Consider the following 21,504-nt stretch of genomic DNA (forward strand, 5'->3'; position numbering starts at 1 on the left):
AAAGATAGTGCCTTGACATGGTGGGCTGCCCTAACCAAGAAGCCTAACAGTCCCAGAACCTGGCATGACTTTAAGCTCTCCTTTTACTCAAGCTTCCTGGATGAATCTTTTGAGGTAGACATACTTGCAACCTGGACTGGCCTCAGAATGTATCCTCGGACACCCTTCCAACTTACAATCAAAGATTTTGGGACGCTTATTTACCAGTTTCAACTTTTCAGACGTTACTTTTAAGGAACAGATTGAGAAGTACATTGTGGGCCTACCTTTTTCATTGCGGGATTACTATATGGAAAAAGTGGTCTCAAATATGCGACAAATTATGTCACATGTAAGAGTAGGTTATCACATTATTAAGAAAAAACTAGTTTTTACTAGCATTACTTCTCCTATACACAAGAGGAACGCAAGTTCACGATCCTTTGCCCAAGATAACCCACACCCGCGAACTAGTACAGTCTCAAATACTTCTACCTGATGGCTGACTCTCGACGAGATGGCACAGTACCGATCAAAAGGAAAGTGTTACAAATGTGGCCTTCATGGCTATACTTCCTGCGGGGGTGCACCCCTTGGCGGCCTTGTGCTCACACCAAGGTTGCTTTTTTCCACCTCACATCAATTGGCATGCCGCTAAGTGCAAGGTCCACTCTCAATGAGTGGAAAAGAGGAACGAGGGGAGGCTAGACAAGCCCTTCTTTTTTGGGTTACTTGCCTTTTTTCAAAAACACAGATAGGGATCGACACGTAACCCAAGTGGTCTTGGGTTACATGCGACCACAACAAGCAAAGAAAAATTATGTGGTTCTTTGTGCTTCTTTCCTTGAGTGATGATACCAAACATTGTCAAAGAGCTCCAATACCAATGTAATGTGCAGCGGAAGAGAATGATGGTGTATGCTCAAGATGAGTGATCAATGAGTGCTCAAGGTTCCTTTTACTGAAGGGAAGGGAGAGCCTTCCTTGACTTAATGAGAGATTGTGCAATAGACCAAAACAAAAGAGAATGGAAAACTGTGAGAGATAGTGCTGAGAGTGATAGAGAGAGAGAGAGAGAGAGAGACGACACTAGATGAGGTCCCAAACCCCCCTCTAAGGGGCCCCCCCTCTATTGCTAGAAATGATATATGAAATGATATATTAACGTCTTCAAAAGGCCAAAATGACCTATAAGACCCAACCGTTACAACATAGTGAATCTGATACCATGTCCGGGATCAAAAAGAACTGAAACAAAATACAATGTGTAGAGAGGTATTTGCTTTAGATTGCACAAAGTCTGGTACAATGGTTCTAAATGTTGTGATGCTTGACGACGACGATGTCGACGTCAATGATGGTGTCGACGACGACGATGTCGAGGCTAATGGGCTGAAATCTGAAAAACACTAATTGACCTGCTGGCTGAAAACTGAAATGTTGTCTTGGCTGCAATGGGAATGGCGACCGCGACGAGGATAAGGCTGATCTGCTGTGGTACTGCAGTGGGATGCGGATGGGATGGAAAAATGCTGCTGCTGCTGAAAACGCTGATGCAGATACGCTGGTACAGCTTGAGAAAACGCTAACTGATCCGCTGGCTGAAAACTGAAATGCTGTCTTGGCCGCAATGGGAATGGCGACCGTGACGAGGGTAAGGTTGATCTGCTGTGGTACTGTGGCGGGATGCCAATGGGAAGGAAAAACGTTGCTGCTAAAAACGCTGGTACTGCTTGAGAAGCTATGCTACGTATTCATTCTGTGAGGTGGCTATCGTTAGGTCAAGTGATGGAGCGAATGGTGAAGATTAGAAGGTAAACAATTGCAATAGCACAATAACCTCCACAGGGAGCCAAGACTAGAGACCATTGAAAACAGAAAGTCAAAATCCCTGCCTTCCATAAAGAACATGTATACGATGATCAAATCTGTCAAACATCACTCTCTCAAAAATCGATACTGTCAAACATCACACTCTCAAAGAAAACCGAGAATTAACACGCTTGTTTTCTCAAACACATTGGTGTATCCAGTTAAAACGCGCATCACAAACTCTTCAAACGCTGAAAACCACCTAGGATAGGGGTTGGATATACCAGATCCAAGATCGAGTTGGGCTATACGATCAACAAGGATAGTAAACGGACACAAAACACAATTGTTGCCATCGTCAACAATAACAAAGCAACTTGCCCCAAGCATCCAACCCCGGTAAAGATGAAGGACATCCAGAAACATGGCAAATGGGGCCACTGTTGATATTGCCATCAACCTTGCCCGTAGGCCATTTTTGTCATCTGAGGATTTCAGCCTCTCCTTCATTCTCTCTCTATGCCAGCAAAATATTGAAATCGGGAAAAACAGTAGAGAACCACACAAATTCCTAATATAAAATTTCATCCATCTATAATACTTAAATTGCTATCAGCTGGAATAACCCTACTTACACCACACAATGACCATGCACTAACCAATGTGCAGACTAACCAAGAGCAACACGTCGAAAAGTATTTGATCGAGAGGGATGTTCGGACTCGATGATCCGAAACTCTCTCTCCAAGTCCTCCATTACTGTCCAGAAATCTTGATACTGTAAAATGGCCTGGTTGACATTGAATAGTTGCCCTTGAGTACACAACAGGTCACAATCACATTATAGGTTTCATGAAAAATAACGAACTTGTAAAAATTATCTCAATCACATCTTTATATTGATCCAAAAGTGTTCCTATTGTTGCTCCATCATACCAACCAAGCTCAATGGCACAAGGAAGATCCTGCAATGATATGAAATAGTATGAGTTTTGAGATACCAGTTATAAGTATGCAAGATTTTATCTTTATATATTTCCACTTAAAACAGTATGTATATAGTTCTTTTCGTGCCATATTCTCCAAAAGGCATCTTACTAAGGGAAACCAGCATGAATCAGTTCAGAAAAGTCTACAGGAATCATGAGGGGAAAACCTGCAGTTAGAAAAATGGACTATTGCTTGCCAAAATTGGCAAACTAACAAATTCACACTTGTCTTTGTGTTGTTTACAGAGAGGCTATTGCTTGCCATGAATGGCAAGACGACAAATACCACACTTCTTTTTATCTTGTTCACAGAGGGGTGAAAATAGCACACACTTTTGAATTAGATCCCACATCATAAGATCCAAACCGTAAAGAAAAGAGACATTTCAGGTACAACCTATCACAAAGGCACGCTTCATTTATTGACTGTCACTGGCCATTGAACTGGTGAGGCAGAAAATGCACAACTTTACGAATTGCTCAACTTAGAAGATAAACTGATACAAAGCAGAGGACATACAGCAGTTGCGTTGGGTAGAGTAATTGAATAACCAATTGCACTTCTGTTGTTTACAAAGGGGTACAAACAGCGCACAATTTTGAATTAGATCCCATATCATAACAACAAAACTGTAAAGAACAGAAACATTTCAGGTACACCCTATCACACAGCCGAAAAATCTTCTTTTCTTGCCTTGTCACTGGCCATTGTGAGGCAGAAAATGCACAACTTCACACAATTGTTCTGCTTATTTGATGCTAAGATAAATCGATACAAAGCAGAGGACATACAGCAGTTGCGTTGGGTGGAGTAGTTGGATAATCAATTGCCAATGTAACCTCTATGGGATGCTCTCGGCCAGCACCGTCACTGGTACAAGGACAAAGTGGAGTTGAATATCAGATAATTGCCGAGAGAAAACAAAAAATTGAACAATGGTGCAGTTCCCAGCGCGTACAAAATTCGAAATTTTAGCTGTGTAAGATCTGATGTGGCATATGCAAGATTACTCCAGCCCATTGAATCTATCTGTAAATATGATGGTGGTCAGCTCCAGTTACATCTTGTGCCTTACTACACGTGTCTGTTGATGTTGCATTTACAGTATAAAGAATAACTGTGCTGATTCTGATCATGCAATGTGAGGAAACACCATACAGAGCTTTAAGGAAATAGGTTCTCACCTCTTTACTGATCCGTTGATGAAAATTTGCAGGGGGTAAAGATGGTCTTGTCCATGCAAAACTGACGTTCTCCTGCAATTTTTTAATCGCATAGATTGGTAAGAAACCATACCAGATAGAATGGAAAACAGCAGGGCAACGAGCTTAAGCGTGTACCAAAAAACCGTACAAGGATATCCCTCAATTCCAAGATAAATGCCGGTAGATCTTGACACTCCTTTAGACACTGAGAAAGAAAAGGGAGTCTTAACTCTTTTAATTTCTTCTAAATCTGCTTCCTCCCTTTCCTCTCCTCTCCTCTCTCTCCCTCCCTCCTTTCCTCCAACCCCCCCCCCCCCCCCCCCCCCCCACACACACTTTATTTGCATTTGTAAGCAGTGCTTGTTACAGTGACATCCGAGCCCGATAGTAGATACCCCTTGTTTGGTGGGGCACAAAATTCTCTCCAATAAGTGCTGATCACTCCAAACCAGCGGCGCTTGGGTCGCTTTCTACTTGAGATATACAGCCCCCAAGAGCATCTATTAGACAAGTACTGGGAGAGGTCATATCAGACAAATTAGGCTTACACAGATTTTCCGCCCTACACAGATGGCATCCCATCAGGATGCACAGCAGGGAGTCACACTTGCTAGAGCAGAGGGGGGTGAGCCCTTGGTTGCATACCCTATGTACTGTCCCAGGTAGATAGATATGCATTGAGCCCGTAGGTGGACGAGCTCTATGTAGCCCTCGTGTATCCCACCAGCACCACTTTCATGCTTTGTATATCATTTATAGTCTCTGGCACAGTTAAATCAAAGCGGAGACTCCAGTTTGTTGATTGTTGCAGATTGGAGGTCGAGTACAAGGCACACTTTGTGTGCAGTTGTGCTTGTCAAAGTCGACCATGCGGAAACGTACAGACCAAGGGGGGGGGGGGGGGGGGGGGGGGGGGGGGGGGGGAGAAGAAGAAGAAGAAGAGAGTTTTAACATCGTAGGAAACTATCCCAAAAGACCTTAAAGAGACCAAGGAGAGAGAGAGAGAGAGACTCCTGAACCAATCAAACTTGGCAATGAATAAATGAATGTGTAGTACAATGGAGGCAAGGGGTTGCATATATACCAACCTCAATAAATTGCCCTACCCAAACTTTGACAAATAAGTAAAATACATACCTAAAAGCCAAAATAAATAATGGGTTCACATTGGGCAATTCACTTGAGATGCCAAAACTAACACCCTCTCTACAGTTCATAATGGACATTAATAGTGAGACCAAGTCGATGAAGAAGCTACCATGGACACCCCAACAACAGCTCCTTGTTGGATACACCTCGGATTTGCTACCCTCAACTTTGTACCTTAGAAGAATGCCATCTTCAACATCTGTTGCCTTTTAGAAAATTTGAACTATAGACCATACTACAACCAAAAATCCCCATTCGTGAACTGTGAACACATCAAATCCAAACTATCCCAAGATAATTAGTTGTGGAACATATCCTGTCCATGATTTGACCAACAATAATGGATTGGTGCACTCACCCATAGTGTTTTAGATACATTTGATTGGTTCCTTGCCAAATACATGTGCCTTCTCCGACCCACGGGTTCAAACACCGATAACTTGAACTCCAATACAAGGATCCAGATTAATTATAGGAAGCATTGTTTGCCGCTCTCTGCCACTCACAAGCCTCTCTCTGCCTGAAGCTGGTGGCGGCATTGGTCTCCATGTGAGTATGAGGCAGGAGTCGATGCCAGAGTAGACTGCACTACACCAGCAACCTCTTTTTTGTCCTTCCCTGAGTCAATATCACTGCTTCCCTCATGGTGCTTGCTTTTACCTTTGTCCTTCGTAGAATCTCCGTCTTTGCCTTGGATCTGCAATCTTTAGCCAAATGACCAGATTTCCACAATTGTAACAACGGTTCTTAGTCTTCTTTCTGGACTTTCTCAAAAATCTGAATTTTGCCTTGAGTTATCAACACGGCTTCCTCCTCAATGAGAAAAGAGCTTAGATCATCAAATTCCAGTTTTTCCTTCGTGATTTGTAGGCAAAGTGTCCTAGACACCGTTTCATATGCCTCACGCAGCTTCGTGAGAACCAAAGCAACTAACTGAGTACTCGTCGGTGCACTTCTCATAGCCGATAGTTGATAATGAATAACTTTAGCCTTCATAAGAAATGATTGCATGGAACTTCCTCGTGGAAACTGGATGGCAAAAATTGTCCAAGAAGGGTGACTACTCGCATCGTAGAATCCTGATCAAACATTCCAACGAGCTTGAACCACATTTCGTTGGCAGTCTTCAAAGTCTGAATCGCTGTAGAAATGTCCTTTCGCAATGGCCGACACTGCCTTCGCATTAAGAACATTCCATTCGACACACGATTTAAGATATTTGTCATCTTGAAGGCGGGTGTACCAGTTGTTGGGATCCCTTGTAGGACAGGGCTCCGAGCCATCGATGATATCTTAGAAGCCTTTCCGTGAGAACCAGAGTCGCATAATCAAATTCTAATGGACATAGTTATTGCCGTTCAATTTGTCGTTAGCGTCCAAGCAAGGGGGGGCCATGTTGAAGTTACACGATCTGGGAATTTGAGAATCCTTCTTCCACTCCATGAGATTGCCTAACCAAGCCACAAAATCTCCAAGCCGTACCAATTCCCAAGCCGGTCCACTCGTTTGTTACTCCCAAGTGGCTCCGCAAAATCTGTTGTCCCTCTATTGAGCTCCAATCTGCTCACCTCTTCCTCTCCCAAGCCGCTCTGTAAGGCTCGGAAAGGCCCCATTATGGGCTTCACTATCTCGCTCCAAATCGCTACTCAAAGCTCGCGAATCCTATTTCACTTCTCCCAAAGCCGATCAAACAAAGAGAGATCCCTTGATGCCCTCCTCTGAGTTTCACCTTAAAGCAATTTTTCGGTGCCTTGAGGGTTGCATCGCCAAGAAGGGGAAAATAGGGGCGGATATTGACAATGAAGAGAAGACAAGGAAATGCAGCAGAGTTTTAAAATGTTGCCTGCACAAAAGGGGAGGGTGAGAGAATTTGCCGCTAGCACTACTGCCGTCGCCAATTGCAGGCAGGCTCGTTTTAAAACGTCGTCGCAAAGGGGATGCCGAGGCGCTACGCAGGGTTTCTGCCGACCTCTGTCCACGGGGCTTGTCGACTAGCGTTTTAAAACGCTAGCAACGGGAATCCTAGCAATAGCGGCAGCAAGACCACGCGGTGTCGGCGTCCTACTCCCCCCCACGCTGTTGGTCGTCGGTACCTAGCGTTTTGAAACGCTCGATGCAGGGAACAGACGTTGTTGGCAAGGGAGTTGGAGGGTTGCGAGGAAAACACCAAGGGCACCGAACTGCAGCGTTTTAAAACGTCGGTTGCAGAGGTAGAAGGAGTAGCACCGCTGCCAAGGGGAGTCTTCACAGGCTCTTCTTCTCTTGGTGTAGCTTATCCTCCGCCAAGGGTCTTCAAGCACAAAGCTCCACCAAGGGCTCTGATACCATGTCAAAGTCGACGATGCGAAAGCGTAGACCAAGGAGAGTGAGCATGAGAGAGAGAGAGAGAGAGAGGTGTGCAGCGGAAGTGAATGTTGAACTTTGCTCAAGATGAGTGCTCCGAATTGTGCTCAAGGTTCCTTTTACTTACAGAAGGGAGAGCCTTCCGTTCCTTTAGTGAGAGAGTGCAAATGATCACAAACAAAGTGGCAAACACTATGAATGAAGGTGCTGAGACTAAGAGATAGAGAGAGAAGAATACGACACCAAAACGTTGTCAAACCCTCCTCCAAAGGCACCACTCTCTATGGCGAGAGCGGTCTACTGTTGATTACACAAATCTCTACAATGCAATGGATTTGCCGACGATGTCGACGACGATGAGGACGACGATGAGACGGGCTAAATCTGAAAATGCTAACGGCTGAAATCTGTAAATCTTTATCTGCCAAATTCTGACTCTATGTCGGTGACGACGGCGATGACGACAATGCAACGACGACGCACTGAAAACGTAGATGCTGAAATCTGCGTTTTTCGAGCTGAAACTGCAAACTTTGGTGGATCTGACCATGCCGCAAGGATCTGCTGCGGGAAGGTGAGATCTGCGAGGTTCGGGACTTCTATTGCGGTGTCTTGATGCTGAAAACTGAAAACGCTGATGCTACTTGTGGTCCTGTCGCGAAGGATCTGCAAAATGCTGGGTATCTGCTGATCAAAAACGCTAGGGCTGAATGCTGTCCAGATGCAAAAACGTTAGGTGTCTTGTTGTGGTCTGCTAACGCCAGGTAGATCTGCAAGTTGCAAAACGCTAGCTGATCTGCAACTGTGAAAAACGTTGGCTGATTCTTGTTGATGGCTGAAAGCGCTAGGTTGACATGCCGGGGGGGGTCTTGCTGAGAAGGTGCATGTTGGATGTCTGGTCCCTGCTGCCTCTTCTGCCAGAAAGTGCTAGCGCTAGGGTTTCTTATATACTTGCATGGCTAAATTGCCCTACCCAGTTTCCAACAAAAGTAAAAATAATAAGTGAAAATGGCTAAAATAGGGAGAATAGGTCTATGCACTGAAAAATGCTCTTGATGGGTTCTGACTGTAATCCGATGATCATGCTATGTGCAACCAAAGGATATGCATCTACTCTAAGTGCCTGGACATGCACGGTCTCCGAACAGACTCACAGAAGTGCCAGAACACTTCCTAATCTAACTGAACTGAACCCATGTCATGAAGTAGCTTGTGTCACAAATCGGGCACCACGTGCCAATAGAAAAGAACAGACTGAACAACTTTAAGCACTTCGAATAACAACTAAACTGAAATGGAGAGAGAGAGAGAGAGAGACGACACGCGACACGGAGTGGCGAAATTCCACCCCAGAGAGTATTGGCCCCAAACCTTGGCGCCCCTTTCGGTATTTCTTTATATTACTGCTGATTCGCAAAGTACGACAGCCGAGGAGCACCTCCTCTGCAATCTGCGCGCTGAAGAGTGCCAGAGAGGGCCCCCAAGGCTCATATTTAAAGGCCCAAAGCCTAAAAGCATCAAATATGAAAAGCTGACCCCAAAAATCACTTTCCTAAAATTTCGGGATTTCCCTAAAAATCCGCCGCGAATTCCGGGACGTCCGTACAGGTGCCACATCATCATATTTTGATGTGCAAAGTCTTTTGAGTGTGTTCTGCTTTATTTTTAATGCCTTTATGTCACTTGGGGCCCCATCGGACGGGGTCCCCATAAGTTGGTAGGACTTCTTCTTCTGTTGCTTGTTCTTCTTAGGGTTTCTAGAATTAGGGTTTGCAGGTTTTAGGGTTAGGGTTTCCAGAATTAGGGTTCAGCAATTAGGGTTTCTGGCAGAAATTAGGGTTTGCAGGTTTTAGGGTTAGGGTTTCCAGAATTAGGGTTTCAACAATTAGGGTTACCACGTCCTCACTCTGTGACACTTCTTCTACTGCTTCTTAGGGTTTAGGCCCCTCGGCCGGCATCTGTAAGTTGGCTCCATTCTTTAGGCTTTGACACGTCAGCAGTTTGTTACATCTCCCCTTCTTGAAAGAGAGTAATCGTCCACGATTACAGCATATCTGCAAAACAACTCAAGTTAGCTCAAAAATTTCCGAGGGACATTCCGAGGGACAATCAATTTGCTCTTTTTATTAAGGAGTTAGCTTCTCCTTTCGGCTGTTTTGATCAAGGAGTTAGCTTCTCCTATCGGCTGTTTTGATCAAGGAGTTAGCTTCTCCTTTCCGCTCTTTTGATCAAGGAGTTAGCTTCTCCTTCGGTTGTTTTGATCAAGGAGTTAGCTTCTCCTTTCGTCCAGATTGGAACTCTTGATATTCCGGCGTAGTAAAATTAGCCATCACACCTAGACCGTACTGATCTTCCACGAGTGTCTTGATGCACTAAAATTACATACCCAGGCAATCTCATCCAATTAGGAATATTCAATAATTGACACATCACAATGCAACACAAATGGTCACATATGCATGTTACAAGACACAACAAACAGCGCCGCTAAGCACTCCTCCGAGACAAACGGTCTGCGGTATGAAGCTACTCAACGACTACCTCGTCACTCCCCCCGCAAATAACCTAAGAAGGTCCGGGCCATGAGCTCAGAGGACTGTACAACCAAACGCTCCCCAGACCGCAGTCTGCGTCGCTCGGAGGTTCAAGCATACAACGAAACGCTCCCCATGCATCGGCCTGCGTCGTTCCGAGGTTCAAACAATATCAAGACAGTATTTCTCACTCCTCCACTCGGGAGTAAAAATCACCAATCAATGAAACCGGCATTGAAACCAAAGTCAAACATTTCAAATCGGCACCAAGACAGACTTAAAGCAGATAGCATCCATTTCAAACAAAGTCCAAACAGGATCACCAAACAAGATCAAACAGAACTTAAACTTAGAAAGCAATCTCGACATCAATCGAGCTCGAAAAGTCAACTGACTTTCCATCTTGAAACCTGCACCAAAGATTAGGGTTAGGTTCCTTCCATGAGGTCGTAGCCGAGCACAACATGGTCCATCAGCTCTTGGACAGATAGTGTTTCTTTGGCGGCGATGGTAGTCCCAAGAGATAGCAATCACACTGAACCTCCAAGGTCATCTGCTCGTGAAGAGACATCTACTGAGAGATGTCGAGAAATTTCAATTTATAATCTGCTAGGGTTTCCATGGCAAGCATTTCAAGATACCCCACTCTGCCAGAAGTTGCACTCCGAAGGAAGATGTCAGAAACCATATAACTTCGGGCAAATATTTTCTTGAAAGCTTGCCAAGTACTTGGAGTATGCTGCTTGGTAGCTGTAGACATCAACATCTGCATGACACTGCTTCTGAGAAAAAAAACAGTGACTTGAAACAAATCTGGATCCTTCTCTTACAAGTGATCTTAATTGGCTTATGCCCTGTAAGACACTGCGGTGAAGACGGGAGCGCGCCCGATGCACGATGAAGTAAGGGTGGGAGTGGCTGATACCTCAAATATAATTCAATTCCAATAGCTCTGTCTGCTCTTTTGTAGGACCGGTATGCTTTCAAAACAGCACACGCCTGATGCTCTGATACCACTGTCACAAATCGGGCACCACGTGCCAATAGAAACGAACAGACTGAACAACTTTAAGCACTTCGAATAACAACTGAACTGAAATGGAGAGAGAGAGAGAGAGACGACACGTGACACGGAGTGGCGAAATTCCACCCCAGAGAGTATTGGCCCCAAACCTTGGCGCCCCTTTCGGTATTTCTTTATATTACTGCTGATTCGCAAAGTACAACAGCCGGGGAGCACCTCCTCTGCAATCTGCGCGCTGAAGAGTGCCAGAGAGGGCCCCCAAGGCTCATATTTAAAGGCCCAAAGCCTAAAAGCATCAAATATGAAAAGCTGACCCCAAAAATCACTTTCCTAAAATTTCGGGATTTCCCTAAAAATCCGCCGCGAATTCCGGGACGTCCGTACAGGTGCCACATCATCATATTTTGATGTGCAAAGTCTTTTGAGTGTGTTCTGCTTTATTTTTAATGCCTTTATGTCACTTGGGGCCCCATCGGACGGGGTCCCCATAAGTTGGTAGGACTTCTTCTTCTGTTGCTTGTTCTTCTTAGGGTTTCTAGAATTAGGGTTTGCAGGTTTTAGGGTTAGGGTTTCCAGAATTAGGGTTCAGCAGTTAGGGTTTCTGGCAAAAATTAGGGTTTGCAGGTTTTAGGGTTAGGGTTTCCAGAATTAGGGTTTCAGCAATTAGGGTTACCACGTCCTCACTCTGTGACACTTCTTCTACTGCTTCTTAGGGTTTAGGCCCCTCGGCCGGCATCTGTAAGTTGGCTCCATTCTTTAGGCTTTGACACGTCAGCAGTTTGTTACAGCTTGTCCACGTACACATAGGGTTAGATGTGCACGTGACAGAGAGAGAGAGAGAGAGAGAGAGAGAGAGAGAGAGAGAGAGAGAGAGAGAGAGATGAAATGAAATGTTATATTAAACATCTTCAAAAGGCCAAAATGACCTATGAGACCAAACCGATACAATCCTTGTGGATCTAATCCAATGTTCGACTACAAAAATAAAATGAAGTAAAGTGAAAGACTAAACTAAAAGGCTACAATCGTCATACTAAAATCATCATCATCATCATCATCAATGCCTGAGGATGCCCAGCATCGGGCGTTGTCTGAGAAAGTATTGCATCGATCGCTGAAGAGTTTCCTCAATGTTCGCCTCTGTAAATAGTCATATTGGGTGACTCCTATATCATGCTACAATAGTCTTGATCCTCTGATGGAGCCTCCGTCGATGTCGTGGTCACCCTCGTAGACGTGGGCGTCTAGCTCTCCCAAGCTCATTGGCTATGTCCTCTAATAAACCTCTGGTAAAAGTGGGTTTTTTTTTTTTTTTTCTCTGTGTGTGTGTGTGTGTGTGTGTGTGTGTGTGTGTGTGTGTGTGTGTGTGTGAGAGAGAGAGAGAGAGAGAGAGAGAAATGAAATGAAATGAAATGTTATATTAACGTCTTCAAAAGGCCAGAATGACCTATGAGACCAAACTGATACAAAAGTGGTGAATCTGTTACAATGTCTAGGTACCTTAGTATTGAAGTACTAAGTGTGAAAAGTGTGAAATTTAAATGTGAAACTAAATACAAAGTATTAAATAAACTTCTTAGGATCATTCTGGGTGTCTAGCTAGAATGCTTCTAATCCTTTGTTGTAGTCTCCTCCGGTGAAGTGTGCTTCTGCATCTTGGTCGTGGTCGTCTCGATTTCCTAAGCTCAATTGCTCTGTCAATTAGGATGCCTTTGGTATGAATGTGGGTACTCCTTTGTGTTGGCTGCTGGCCTCTTGCTTCCCCTTCCACTCCAGCTTCTCTCAATCCGAAGAAGTCTGTGATCTGCCTCTGAGGCTGTAGTGCTCTTTGTCTTCTCATTAGATTATCCCTGTGCCGATGTAGTTCCAGTAGGTACAAGCCTAAGCATCTTTGATCTTGGTATTGCATGATTCTATCTAGAGGTCCAAAGCCCTCTTTAAAGAGGCAGTGAAAACGCCCACGTATCTCGTAGTATACTGTGCAGTGGCATATATAGTGTAATTCTATCTCCGGCTCCATTCCGCATAACTGGCAAATTCTGCTCTCAAGTGGGATTCCCCTAAATCTGCCAAATTCAATTTCCAACTGGTGTGAGGATGTACGAATCTGACCAATAGCACATCTCACCCCATGAGACAGGTGGGTATCCATGTAACTCGGGCGAATCACAAATCCATCTTCAGATAGTTGTAGGAAGTTTTCTTTGTAGTCGGCCATCTTCGTGCCCAATTCTTGTGTAGGGTCTACCCATGTCCTCTTAGTATCCAACTGTATAAGATCTTGTCCGATGATTTTATTAATCTCCTTTCGTGTAATTGCCAGTGATGGAGCCTCAAAAGAGTATTGGAAGGGGGGCAATCTTTCCATACTGAACCCGTGTCTCTGAAACCACGAGGACAATTGCGCATACCAGCATGATGTATCCCCTTTCATTGCCAATTGTCGAGAGGATTCGAGGGCCAGTCTAGTATATCGGCCATTATTTGTATCCCACAAACCATGTATAAAGGACACTGATCTGGTAAGAGCTTCAATTTCTATCGGAGGGGCCGCTAGTTCCACTCGGGTAATCGCGTGTGGTACGGAGGCCTTGGCTCTAATCATTCGGAAAATCATAGATACCAAAGGTCTCTCCATTGACTTCCAATTATCCTGATCCACAGATGGTCCCCAAATCTGGACCCCATAAAGCATAGCCGAAGCCACCACAGTATCAAAGAGCCAAAGTTATGTTCGTGGTTCCTGAAACTGCACTTGTGAACACATCCTCTCCAACCCTCCCAGGGCTGCAGAGGCTCTGGATAATCTAGCATCCGCTGCTTTCTTAAGAGTAAACTTCGGTCCTGCAAATACCACCCCAAGGTATGTGTATGCATCTGTGTACTCTACTGTATCCTGGCCATATGCAAATGTAGGTGGCGATCTCCTAACCCACTGCGGTGTGGTGTTAAACACCATAACTTTGGTTTTACCCAAGTTTACCGACAGTCCACTGTCCTCCGCGAATTTATGTAAAGCATCTAGCTGCCTCTGCATTCCATCTGGTGATTCTGCTATCAATACAATATCATCTGCATACAACAGCAACGGGATCCATGACCCTGCAAGTTGAGCACCTCTGTCACCTTCTCTATCAATGTAATCTGATACCTCATCTATGTACATACCAAATAAAGTTGGGGACAGTGGGCATCCTTGCTTTACTCCAACGGTGGAGTGAACAATGTCGGAATCCCCTTCTGGAGTACGTACATAACCAGTTACTGATCCGTATAAGGCCATGATCCCCCAAATAATCTCTTTGGGGACCCCTAACTCTTGCATCCTGCGCATCAATCTGGCCCTTGGTACTGTATCAAAAGCTTTCCGAAAATCCACAAAGCAACAATACATTCTTCTCCCATTTGCTCTTCCTTCTTCAATAATGGCTCTGAGCGTAAGAATATGATCTAAAGTGGAATAACCCCTTCTGAATCCAGCTTGTCCCGTTGCCCTTATGCCCTGATTCTCTGCCCATCTACTCAATTTTTGTTCAAGAATGGATGCGTACAGTCGGGTCAAAGTGTGACCTACCATAATGGTACGGTAGTTCCCGGGTATCATAGGATCCCCTGACTTGAAAATAGGTACGATAGTAGATAATTTCCAAGATTCAAGGAATCCTTCACACATGACCCAATTAAATAGACGAGCAAGGACTTCTGAAAGTAGATCCCTGGCATGGATCAGATGTTCTGCTACTAAACCATCATGATCATATGCTCTTCTTGTCTTCATCTTATCAATGGCTTTTTCCACCATTTCCGTAGTAAAGAAAGTACTAGTAGCAGGGCATGGCTCTAGTGGATCTGGTAATGGAGGCTGTCCAAATACCATATATAATGATGTTACATATTGACCCCATATCTCAGGAGAAGTAATCGTCGGAGGCGGTGAGTGCTCGTGAAATAAGCGCCATGCCTCATGTGAGTCCTGACTCAAGAAGAGCTGATATAAATCCTTCTCCAGTTTGGCTAAAAATGCCCTTTTCTTGCGACGTACTATACGCCGAAGAGCAATCCAAGACTGCTTATATGTGATGATCCCAAGTGTAAGCTCTTTCTGGACCTAGGTTCTCGTCTCTTTGCATTCCTCGTCATACCAGCTGTTTTGAGGCATGTTCCCGGCTCCTCTCTTCTGATCAGGTTGAGTATGTGGGTATGCCTCTTGTGCTACTCCATGTAGTATCTCTGTTAATTGAGAAGTAATCTCCTCTACAGTATATACTGGCTCGGCTGTCCACATCCTATTATAGATCTTTTCCACATAGACTGAATCAGTTTCTGGCGTGAAAATATATCTTGTGTGTGTCTTCTTCCTTTGTACTTGAGAGGCATTGTATTGGAAGGAGATTGATAAGGTCAATAGAGCATGATCCACTACAATCCCAACCGGTCTGGGTCCCACCTTAAATTCCTTGATACTAGAAATAAAGCTTGGTGAAGTCATGACATAATCCACTGTACTGGCCCCATGCCTGTGCGGGAAGCATGTGAATCCCCCCGATAACGGGAAATTCTCTAGACCATTAAGTATGGCCAAACCATGTATAGTTGCCATCTCCATGAGATGTCTCCCATATTCAGTGTGTTCTTTATCCTATGAGTTTCTAGTAAGACCCTTCTGTGATAAATCCACTTCTGCAAGCATTTCCTCAGAAGTATCATAGAATACTGCTTGAGAGTTGGCCGTTCTGGCATTAAAGTCTCCTAAGAGAACGATGTCTCCATCTCTAGAGAACTCCCATATGTCATTATTCAATATGGAGAAAGGGGATTGTCCTTTAGGTGAGGAGTAGACTGAGGTATTCGGAGGGAAGTAGCATATAGCGATGTATAGAAATCTACCTGTCTCGGCTCTCATTCTCACCCACACATACCTTGCTTGCTCATCTTTCCTGATAATCTATAGTAGTGGTTTCAGCTCCTCTTTAAATAAGACTGCTACTCCTCCTGAACCCCGGCTACCCTGTAGAGATCTCTTGTCTGGTCGACCAGCTGTTTCCCATAAATAACCCTTCACATGTGGCATACGCTGTCCCGGTATCTGGTGTGTCTCTGAGTAGAAACTATGCCTCTGTCCCTAAAGCTGTCTTCAAAGGCACCTACATCTAGCCTATATGATCCATTACAATTCCACGCCGCTATCTGTAGCGTCGTCCCATAGGTCTCGCACCGTCATGCTGAGCGCTTTTCCAAAACCACTACTTTCCCTCCTCTATAAAAGGCGATTTTTCCCTTTTCTCGTGCAGCCCTGATCTCTGGCATCAACTCTTACATGTGTGCCACTTGTGCCAATGTAAGGTCATCTCCCAGGAAAATACCGGTTTTCTTAAGAGTTGGCCTCTTCTTTAGAAATTCTTTCCTTATTTCCGGAGAATAAGTGCCCTATCCTTTACGTTTCCCTTCTCATCGATTCCTTTCTTGCCCACTCTCCATGCACTCGTGTGAGTGGGCTCTGTGATGCCCATGCGTTGTAGCAGTTCCTTCACTTCTTCATCTACATTCTCTTTGTCTTTGACTCCTGTTACCCGCACATGCACAGCCCGAGTCTTCCTTTTCTGCTCTTCCTCAATTGTCATATTAACAATGGTGGAGGTAGGTGTGGTCTCCGGCATCTGGGTCTTCCCTTTCTTCGCATCCTCAATCCATTTCTCTGCTTCATCAACCTTTTCTTGTGTCTTAAAGAGACGTTCCGCCCATGAAGATGCCGTTTTCGATTTCTGTTCATCTCCTTCCCGTAGAGCTTTCATTTGATCCTTCATGTCCTCAAGCTCCTTGAGCACCGAAGGTTGGTCGTCTCCCTTCTCCTTAGTTGTAGATTTGCAGGCCGCAAGTTCTCCTTTTAGCTCCTCGATTATTGCATCTTTTTCCCTCATGTGCTTTTCCATATTTGTTCTCCATGCTTCGAAACTTGCTACTGCCTCATCGAGTTTCTTTTGCATGACGCATTCTGTTACATTTACTTCGGCCTTGATTAGGTTTCGTAATTCTGTTTTCAAGATCTGAATCTCCTCATTTTGTAGGCCCCGGGTCTCTCCCCTTAGTTCTCTCATCATGTCTCCATACATGGAGTTCCTGTAGGTCTCCGCGCTCGCGTGCATTTCCTTCCTGATGTCATCTCTCATGTAGTTTAGCTCTGATTTGAGCATCATCTGGACCTTCTCCATCATTAGTTCATCACGTATCTTGGACGTTTTCCCCACTCGTAATGATCCTGATGATAGTACAGTATCTCTGTTTCTCCGCTTAAATGTGGCTGTTGTTTTTTTTGGGGTGGTGTAGCTATCTACACCCGGCCCTTCCTCTTCAGTAAGCGGATCCATCGAACCCGCCCCGCAAATGTGGGGTAGGGTACTAAGGTAAGGGACCGAGAATAAGGCAAACTTTAAAAGTGTATTTTAAAGCTTAAAAGCCTTTGAACTTTAAGAGTTTATTTCAAGGCTTAGAAAACCTTTAAACTTTAACGTAGAAAATGTAAGACCTTCTACGCGTAGGTAAAGGAGGGCTGCCGAGGACCTTCTACGCGTAGGTAAAGGAGAGGTGTCGAGGACATTCTACGCGTAGGGAATCACGGAGTACCGCGTCTCCTGCGTGAGCCCGCTGCCTCACTGAGAGAGAGAGAGAGAGAGAGAGAGAGAGAGAGAGAGTCCTCGCGATGGGGCCGCAGCAGCTCCTCGCCATGGGGCTGCCTGCGTGGACGTCTTGCTGTATTGCTCCCTCCCCAAACCACGCGCGCTGCCTGCTGTGACTCTACACCAGTGTGCGCTGCTAGGAGGAGGACGACATCAGCCACCTGCACGCGGGTCCCTGCTGCTGTGCCTGCGCGTTCTCCTGCAATTGCACCTGCTACTGCTCCAGGCTCCCCCTCTGCTACGCGTGCGCGTTCTCTTGCAGTTGCACCTGCGCGAGCCCGCGCGTCGTTGCGCACTCCTACCGCTCCTATCCAATATTGGCTGCGAGAAACCACCTGTCTGCCTTGCGCGTGATCCACCTCAGTTGCCCTTGATGATCGTCCTTGAGAGAGAGAGAGAGAGAAAGAGAGAGTCTCCTAAACCGATCAACCTTGGCAATGAATAATTGATTGTGTAATACAATGGAGGTAAAATTGCCCTACCTAGACTTTAACAAATAAGTAAAATAAATACCTAAAAGCCAAAATAGATAATGGGTTCACATTGGGCAGTTCACTTGAGATGCCAAAACTTTAACAGTGCTTGCTACAGTAACTATCATATGAGTCTCTACATTCAAGAATCAAGATTGCTCCCATTCCCATTCTTTTAGGCATGATCCCATGAGATCCAAGAAATCCCACATTGTTTAGCATCTTTCTTTCGTAACATAAAACGTATTGGCTTTGTAAGTTCTCGTAATCGAACTTTAATCAAGGAAGCAATGGCAAAATATAACAAATCACAAGCAGCATGATGGACTGAGCAACCTTCAGATGTAGATGAAATGGCCAAGCTTGTAATTTCCAATACACAAATCTTTCTATATTGGAGTTGATACCCGATCCAAAAGTTGTCGAGATGAAACTTGCACACCCACAAGGTATCCCAAGTGTCTAGCAATCTCACCTCCTACAATTGTTAAAGTTATGGCGTCTCCAATGAACTACCCAATGTGATCCCATTAATTATGTCACGTGACACATCCAACCCTATGTGTCCGTGGACAAGCTACACCATAGCAGGGTTCCCGTCAGTCCAATCAATCTAAATTAGAAGTGATCTGGCACTTTTGTGAGTCTATTCGTAGACCGTGCATGCCCAGTCACTTAGCATAGATGCATATCCTCTGGTTGCACACAGCATGATCATCAAAATTCCCATCAGAATCCATTAGAATCAGTTAGGGGAATTTTCCAGTGCATTTAGCCTATTTTCCCTATTTTTGACATTTTTCACTTATTATTTTTAAGTGGCTTCCCAACAAAAGTAGGTAGGGCAATTTTGCTAATTTAATATATAAGCAACCCTAGGCTAGCACTCTTGGGCAGATGAGCAAGGAGCACAACAGACCCTCAGGCAGCAGGTACTCCCTCTCTCTCAGCAAGAACCCGTCAGCACCCACAAGCCTTGGCGATTTCCCTCTCCAAGCCCTAGTATTTCCAATTCCCTCATCGCCCACAGTCTTCTAGCATTTTCAGCATTGGATAGATCGCCAGCACACCTACAGCCCCAGCGTTTTTACTAACGCTACAAGCAGCCCCAGCGTTTTCCATTTTCAGCCATCTGTTGCAGCAGGAAGTTCAGCGTTTCCAACCTCACGGATAGCAGCAGATTCAGCCCTAGATTCATGCAGAAGATCCCCAATTTCAGCCCTCAAAAACGCAGCCAAAACAGTCATTTTCAGCAGTCCAAAACAGTTCCAGATTTTCAGCCATAGCGTTTTTATGGACAGCAGATAGCCCTTAAGTCGTTGTCGCCATCCCCGTCGTCGTCACCGGCATAGTCCCAAGTTGCATCAGTCCATTGCATTGTCATTGTACCACTTTGTGCAATCAATAAGTAGACCACTCTCGCCGACGAGAGGGTTTTACGTCGTCTCTGGTGTCGTATCTCTCTTCTCTCTCTATCTCTTAGTCTCATACACTTGCACGCACAATATCCATCCACTTTGTTCGTGATCACAGCACTCTCCATAAAGAACGGAAGGCTTTACCTTCCATAAGAACTAAAAGGAACCTTGAGCAAATATGGATCACTCATCTTGAGAAAATACAACATTCATTCCGCTGCACCTTACAAATTATTTTGGCTTTTAGGTATTTATTTTACTTATTTGTCAAAGTCTGGGTAGTGCAATTTACTTAGATGGGTATATATGCAACCCATTGCCCCCATTGTATTCATGATCAATTATTCATTGCCAAGGTTGATTGGTTCAAGAGACACACACTCTCTTGATGTAGGGGCCTTTGAGGATAGCTTCATGGGGAGAGACATCATTTTCTACTCTGAGACGCATCAAGCACCTGGTCAATCCATGCCACAGGTGAGTGGATATAGATGGGAGACAGACTGCAGACAGGAGACCAGATCAGAGCATGGAGGACGGGGCTCAGGGGGAGTGGCAGTTCTATTCAGGAAGGAACTACACCCGCTGATATATATAGCAAGCAAGGATGAACGGGCTAGGTACATGTGGGTGAGGCTCAAGGCAGAGACAGGTAGATACCTCTACATTGCTATTTGTTACTTTCCTCCTAGTACGTCAGTATATGCATCACGTAGAGGACAATCTCCCTTTGCTATTTTGGATGGTGACATTTGGGACTTTTCCAAGGATGGTGACATTATCATACTAGGGGATTTCAATGCTAGGACTGAGTTACTCCGCTCCTTTGTCAACAGATGCCTTGATTTTGATACTAAAGTCACTAATGCCTCTTTGAGCTTCAGGGATACTGAGAGCTTCTGCTGGATGACTTTATGAAATGGAATTCCTGATAATGATACTGATTTATTCTTGACTTCTTTTGAGTGCAGGAACTGATAGACGAAATGACTACAGCATTTTCGTCTGATTGATTTTGAATAGACATGGTTGCAATAAGGGTTAGTCAACATCGATGAGGTCCCGATTGGACCTAGATATGATTGCTAGCTACATTGCCGATAAATCATGGTCTAAGATCCGAATGAATGTTGAATGTCATGTGATGTCTGGTGATGTCCTGTGATGTCGTGTGATGTGACTATCGATTTTGTACATGTGCTACATGTGTGTTCCTAGAATGTAGGTACTAACAATCACTGTCTGCTAAGACGGTTTATGGCTTTTGTCGGTTTTGCAAGCATAATCGCAGTCGATTACAATGCTTTCAAGGGGGGGGTATGTCACAAAAAAAAAACAAAAAAAAAAGTGATGACGTGGCTACGGACAGCAAAAACCCTAATTTCTGCCAGAAACCCTAAAATTCCTACAAACCCTAATTTTTGCCAAAAACCCTAATTTCCAAAAATCGCGAAGGCGGAAAAAAATGGTTTTTTTTTTATAGTGACCCAAATCTACTGGCTTTTTGCTACGCAAGGATTTTGGATGAGAGAAAGAGAGTTGAATTGCTTTATTTTAACTCTCATTGAGAGAGAGAGAGAATTTGCTTTTGCTTTCAAGCTTTTGGGGCTCTGCTTTTGGGCATCCCTTGTAACCTTTAAATTAGTGGTGAGGGCCTCACTTCTCAGAGCATCGGGACGCAGAGTCTGAGAGTGAAACCCGATCCACTCTCTTGTACTTTGAACTGATTAATACAAAAAGAAATACCCGAAAGGGGCTCCAATCTTTGGGGCCAATATCTCTAGGCACGGAACTCCGCCGGGCCAATGCAAATCTATTTTGATCTGTGAATTGTTTTGAAGTGGTTATTTGGTGCTATCGTGATTAATTCTTGACTTGGAGTGTCCAAGTCTGTTACAACAAG

The 21,504-nt window shown here is 44.6% G+C and overlaps 1 protein-coding gene across 1 annotated transcript in view; it reads right to left on the reverse strand.

The window, feature by feature from the left end:
* The window catches only part of LOC147457639 (zinc ion binding protein), a 55,755-nt gene that overhangs the window by 22,771 nt on the left and 11,480 nt on the right, over positions 1 to 21,504 (reverse strand). The window contains exons 3-8 of the mRNA XM_086512503.1: positions 4,135 to 4,191; positions 3,966 to 4,037; positions 3,740 to 3,810; positions 3,573 to 3,651; positions 2,682 to 2,756; positions 2,467 to 2,581 (exon numbers count right to left, since the gene is read on the reverse strand). Coding sequence (XP_086368629.1) covers positions 2,467 to 2,581; positions 2,682 to 2,756; positions 3,573 to 3,651; positions 3,740 to 3,810; positions 3,966 to 4,037; positions 4,135 to 4,191 — 469 coding nt within the window. The remainder of the gene's footprint in view (positions 1 to 2,466; positions 2,582 to 2,681; positions 2,757 to 3,572; positions 3,652 to 3,739; positions 3,811 to 3,965; positions 4,038 to 4,134; positions 4,192 to 21,504) is intronic.

Source organism: Adiantum capillus-veneris, chromosome 5 (assembly GCF_014529385.1).
Source record: "Adiantum capillus-veneris isolate H3 chromosome 5, ASM1452938v2, whole genome shotgun sequence".
NCBI lineage: Eukaryota > Viridiplantae > Streptophyta > Polypodiopsida > Polypodiales > Pteridaceae > Adiantum > Adiantum capillus-veneris.